This window comes from Anser cygnoides, chromosome 4 (genome assembly GCF_040182565.1).
Source record: "Anser cygnoides isolate HZ-2024a breed goose chromosome 4, Taihu_goose_T2T_genome, whole genome shotgun sequence".
Lineage (NCBI taxonomy): Eukaryota > Metazoa > Chordata > Aves > Anseriformes > Anatidae > Anser > Anser cygnoides.
Window position 1 is genome coordinate 32840128 of NC_089876.1, and position 6000 is coordinate 32846127.

The 6000-nt window shown below is 46.2% G+C and overlaps 1 protein-coding gene across 16 annotated transcripts in view; it reads left to right on the forward strand.

Annotated features, from left to right (window-relative positions):
- SEC31A (SEC31 homolog A, COPII coat complex component) overlaps positions 1 to 4470 on the forward strand; it is a 39965-nt gene extending 35495 nt beyond the window's left edge. For all 16 annotated transcript variants that reach the window (XM_066996620.1, XM_048074319.2, XM_066996616.1 and 13 more), the window contains 3 exons: positions 383 to 502; positions 3097 to 3168; positions 3875 to 4470. In XM_066996620.1, the coding sequence (XP_066852721.1) occupies positions 383 to 502; positions 3097 to 3168; positions 3875 to 4054 (372 nt within the window). In that variant the 3' untranslated portion in view covers positions 4055 to 4470. The remainder of the gene's footprint in view (positions 1 to 382; positions 503 to 3096; positions 3169 to 3874) is intronic.
- The last annotated feature ends 1530 nt before the right edge of the window (positions 4471 to 6000 follow it).

Genomic DNA, 6000 nt, shown 5'->3' on the forward strand with positions numbered 1-6000 from the left:
TAACGTGACCCCGCTGTTTGGCGGTGGGGGTTTGGATGTCAGCAGAGGCCTGTGGGATGGGAGGCTTGCTGTACTTCAGGCGTGCTCTGCAGAGTTCTTAAGCACTAGTTTTGTGCCATGATGGCCTTTGGCTCCTGTAGCTTCCACCTAGCTGCTCTCTGTGCAGTTAATTCACTAGTAATATGGAGTAACAAGCTGTCTCCTTTGCAACTGCGCTGCTCTCCAGAGGGAGTGGCAGCAGATGCTCATCATGTCACCTCCACGCACCCGCAGGGAAGAGGTAGAAGTTGTGCCAAGCTGGCTAGTAGTGCGACCGGCTTTAGTTATAAAGGACGTGTGGTAGCAGAGTGACCTGGGAAGCCTGACTTGCTCTGTTTCTTAGCACGTGCAGGCACTGCCAACAGAGAAGATAACCAAGAAGCCCATCCCTGAGGAGCACCTTATTCTGAAGACCACGTTTGAAGCTCTTATCCAGCGGTGCCTGCTGTCTGCCTCTGATCCAGTAAGTCTCTGCAGTGTTCCCAGAGTGTCCCTGTGTTGAGGAGCATGCACTGGTAGCTTCAGCTAGGCTGGCCGTCACAGCCCGTCAGAAGGCTGCTTTGAGCAGCCACAAGCAATGTGCAGAAAAGCCACGTACAAGGGGCATGTGGGAATTTGGGGGCAGAGCGCAGCCCTGCTGACAGCCCAGCTGCCCAAGCAGCTTCGCTGTGGTTTCTTGTTGTCCTCAGCATGGGCAGAGCACAGTGGTGCTGTTCACAGCCAAGGAGATCTTGTTGGTGATAACCCGCTGCAGGAAACAACGGGTAGCTGAGGAGTGGAAGGTTATGAGCTGTAACACAGCCACTGGAGCTGGACAGGAAAAACATATCCTGTGGCAGTCGGTTCGTTCTGAGCGAGCCATCCATCTCCAAGCTTCTCATTTATCTCCAGCAGTCAGTGAAGAACACGCTGCCCCGCGGCCCAGATGCTGACGGTTCACCTCGCGCCTGCTGCATGCTGAAGGGTGGATGGTGAAGGCTGGGGGTGTCAGGAGGGCGCTCCCTGTGCTCGGTCAGCAGCCCAGACTCACTCTTCTGTGCTACCAGGAGCCGAGCTGTCAGAGAGCTCCGTGGCTGTGGGAGTATATTGGGCATTCGACGCCACTAGCGTTAGGTCTGCTGTACCATTTCAGCTGGCTCTCTAGTTTTGACTTGATGTTTGCAGGTACTTCCTTCCCCCTTGGGTCTCAGCGCAACAGTTTCAGGGTGGACTCACCTGATTCCTCCTTTGCAGAGCTTTTTAGAGGCCATAAACCCTGCTTTGGATGCAGCCCATAAGGTTCAACAGCATTTGATTGCTCAAAATCCTGTTTTTAAAAGTTACCTTGTAGAACAGAGGGATAGAAGCCAGATACTGCAGGGGGCTCTCTGACCTTTTATTCCTTGAATGAGTCTTCCCTCTTCTCCTAGACACACAACAAAGACAAAAGCATTCAGTTCACATCTGTACTCAGGGATTGCTTTTCTGCTCTGCCAACACAATTTGCTTCCTTGCTTCTTGTTCAGTCTTTGTTCTTAGGCAGAGCGAGTGTTCCTGGCACGTGGCGCTGAGAAACACTGCCCTGACTGTTTCCATCAGTTGTTGTCGGCACATGCGCAGGCACTGCTCAGTCGTTGTATACCAAAGGGGAAAATGGGTACATGAAGAGCGTTACTGCTTAGGGCTGGAATGGGAAGCAGAGAGTCAGGAGAGCAAACAACTTCAACTTGTGCCTAATTTCCTGTGGCTGGAGAGATGTCTTGCTGCATATGGAACGCAATTTATTTTTCCTTTCCTTAGCCATTTGTAAAATCAAGTAAACTCATGGATCTTTTCACAGGTTTTGAAAGAAATGTAGGAAGGTCATGTATCCGAGGGCATTACAAAGTCCAAAAGGCCGTTCCTTAGCTGTTCCTAGCATGCTCTTTCTGTACGTGCCTCAGTCCCTTGACAACATAGCCACTGCTGAGGGGACTTGCACAAGTGGCACGAGAGATCTGTGGCCTGTGTTCTCCTCTATGCCCTTTGCCATCCAAGCAGCTTCCCCTAATTTCTGGCACAGCAGGCAGCCACCAGCCTGTCTTTACACCTGAGCTAGAGCATTCCCTGACTTCTGTTTTCTCTCTGCAATTACTTAACCGAGGGAAAATGTCCCAGTAGCCAGGAAGGATGGCACTACCCTAGATGAAGATGTATTGATGTGTGTACTGACGGAGGAGAAAGTTCCAGTACTTACGTGCACTGATACCAGTTCTACTGCTATTGACCTTCTACTTCTTTTTGCTTTTGTAATTGTAACCTGGATGATTTATTTCTGCTGTTTCTCGTTATTTTGGACTAAAATCTTTTATTTCCGTAGCTGTTTGTAAAAACAAGTGGAAAAAAATGCATTTCCCTAGCAGTTGCAGTGGCACTCCATGTGAAATTTAATGGGATTATTTTAATAGTCTTTTGTGACAAGGTCATCCCAGAGACACCAGTGGGTGGTTCACTATCATGGAAGCAGAAAGAATCTTGAAGAACAGTTACGGTTAGGCTATTAGTTTTTCTGTTGACAGTGAAAACTTATAAAAAAGTTTTTGGTTTTACTAGTCATATAATGAAAAATACAGCTAGAATTTGCTGTAAATGATAATGGAATTGTGCATACTCAGGCTTCAATGACTGCATGTGCCCCTAAGCTCTCTGTGACGTCATTAGATATTTAATTCCAGTAATATTTTTTCCAACTGTTACAGTGCTTTGCCAGTGAACCATAAAACAATGCTCCTGCTGCTTTTGTCACTTGGCACACCAGCTATATCTGCGGGGTTTGCAGGTGTCCCTTTGGATGTACCTGTAAAGCTTACTATACCTGATAGATCATGAGAACAGTTGTAGGTGGAGAACTGCAGTCATATCATCTGGTCTTTCCTAGCAAAACCAGGGGAGAAAAGTACAGAGAAGAGTTAAAATTACGTGTTAACAAAATATTTTCAGCCAAGGAATTTGATGGGTTACACGGACTTCTTTGCAGTGGAATCAGCTCAGAATGGTGTCCTTGCTGTTGCTAGTTTTTAATGTGTTTTTCTTTTGCAGCAAACCAAAAGAAAACTAGATGATGCGAATAAACGCCTTGAATGTCTATACGATAAACTTAGGGAACAGACAGTAAGTTTGTGTTTTGTGGTTTTTTTTTTAACATTTCACCCTCCATCGGATACTGCAGGCTATGGCTAGGAATTGGCGTGGCCCCCTTTGCAGTATGTAGCCACTGACTGTTCATTTCCGCAAGCGTGCTTCAGATGTGCCTGTGCAGACTTGGCAGTGTTGTGGGGTCACAGTGTTTATGGCCCTGTGCAGGGACTGAGGGCAGAGCCCCTTGCAGTAGGCAGTAGGGGGATTGCGTCAGGAGGGTCCCAGTCCCAAGCTGGCAGAATCGGACAACAGTTTCCCCACTCCCAGTAGGGAATCTGAGATGCATGCAACCTGGAGTCAAAAAAAAAAAAAAAAAAATGTTGCAGACATCCAAGGCTCACAGACTTGATTGGAAGTCAGAAGTTTGAAGATCTGGTATGTTTTCCAAAGGCTTCCAGAAGGTCTCTGGTAGAATAACAGACTGGCTTTATATCTCTTAGTATGTATGTAGTGCTATCTTCTGCCTGAAAGCTGCTGTCGCACTTGCCAGCAGCTGTGCCCAGGGTGGAGCACCTCCAAAGGTTGCTATCCTTAAATCAAGGACCTAATTCCTGCACCTCCTTGAGGGCCAGAGATTGCACTCAGGACTAGCTAGCACTGTTACTTTTTCAGAACTTTAGTTGTTCTAGCACTGTTACTTTTTCTCCGTGCTGAGCTGCCTTGTCTGGCTTCCTTACAGCTCTCTCCAACCATCATCAGCGGCTTGCACAACATTGTGAAGAGCATCGAAACCCGCAACTACATGGAAGGACTGAACATCCACACGCACATAGTCAGCACCAGCAACTTCAGTGAGACCTCGGCTTTCATGCCCGTTCTGAAAGTTGTCCTCACCCAGGCCAATAAGTTGGGTGTCTGAAGAAACCCTGCACTTGCAAAGCCCGCGATGGAGGCTTATCCAAAGAAGTGCATTTCTACAGCAAACATGCAAGAAACGGACCAAACGCTAGTCCTCACGGCATGTTGCAGTAGAGCGCTGACAAATGGCATTACACTCTCCCTGCAGAATATTTTAGGCGGGCCTTGGAGCCCTGGTGCTTTTCTTTTTATTTTAATCGTTTCCTCATCCTTAATGATTGGTCTACAAATAGTGTATTTAATGGATGATACCCCGTATTGTCAGTTTTTAGATGCATGTTATACTGCTAAACAGCGGCTTTTAATAACAGATGTATGTGTGAAAACAAAAAGATAGGTTGTGTATCAGACCCTAAAACAGATTCTTCCCCTGCACCCCACTGTTCCTTATCCACCAGATTAAAGAGTCTGATCCTATTATAAGTGTATTTGGTCTTTCATTTTATGAAGCTGCTTGCAAATCTGTTATAACAATTTACATGTTAAATAGCTTAATTTTGCACAGGGGAAACTGAGCAAAATAGAGGCTACTGTGATATTTTCAATAAACATTAATTTATTAAAATGTGTCTTGATGAAGTGCAACTTGGAGAGTTTGAACCTGGATTACAGTGGGGCAGCTTTGTCTTGCTTCAGAGATACAAGGGTATGTTGATCTCGCATGGTTCATGAAAAATCCCTGCTTAACATTTACACTGAGATGTTTACATTTCAAGGATTCTGAACGCATCTGCATGCATTTTTCAAAGGCTAAGAGCAGAAATAATGCCGAGTGGCTTAAGCCACCTGTACGGTGAGGTAGATATTCCCTGTGTAAACAAGATGCCAATTGTTTCTTGCAGTCCCCTGCAAGTTTGCACTGCAAGTACGTGCTGTGCTGGGAAACTGCAGCCAAGCTTCTGCTGGCCAGTAACAAGAGCGGTGGGGTGGGTGTTGCAGCTCAGTTGGAGCTGGATTTAAGTTTTAAACATTTCAAACAAGTGTGCCATGTCTAGGAAGAACAGTTGGAGGAAGGAATTGTCCAGTTTGGAAGAAAAAAAAATTAACAGGACTTGGCCTGTGCGAAGCTGCTTCTCATGAAAATACCTAGAGTCTGTGTCTGTGGAAATCAGATTTGGCAGTGAAGATTGCAAGAAATATTACAAATAATGCAATTCACAGACAATTTCTGTGACTTTAAGCTGATAATGAGTTACAGATTTGTCAGGGACAACAGTTCCGTTCCTCTCACAAAATTGAGCTTAATCTTATTTCCTTTCCAGTATTTGCTGACCTCATAAGCTCTTATAATTGGGGAACATAAAGCATTGAACTGGAGTCCCTTTGTTTCAGGAGTTTAAAAAGCCATAGGACTAATTTTCTTCTCATTAATCTAGGTTATAGGTTTCTTAGCACCGTTACAAGTAGTTTGTGTTCTGCTCTTGGCATTCAGAAGGGCTTGAAGGTACCCTGCTTAATTTATCCATGCACTTAATAAATCTGGCCCCAGCACGCGACCAGAATAAATCCAATCCTGCAACTTTCTGGTGCAGGATCTTGGCTGCTGAGGGGACTGGTGCGCTGAGCTTCAGCATCAACAAGTGTCCCTCGGAGGAAACTGGCCAGAGGATTGCTGACCCCCACACCTCAGTTCAAGGTTTAAAAGAGCCAGGCTCCTCCCAGACCTCTTAGGCTGTCCCGTTTGGTTGATAGGTTAAACTGAGGAGCAAATTTTTAAAAAGAATAAATCCAAAGGGAGGTGGGAATAAAAAGACCTCAGTATGATGCAAAGCAGCTATGCTGGGCAGCGCTGATGCTTCTGTGATGAACTGTTCTGTAGGGAAAGGGAAGCAAAATGGGATCTGGGCAGCTTGGAAAGCTGCTGCCTGGAAATGGCCAGCGGAGAGGGAGGATGGGCTTGCTGGGGTGGACACCGAAGGGACTGGTGGAGGTGCTGGGGCCTCGGGC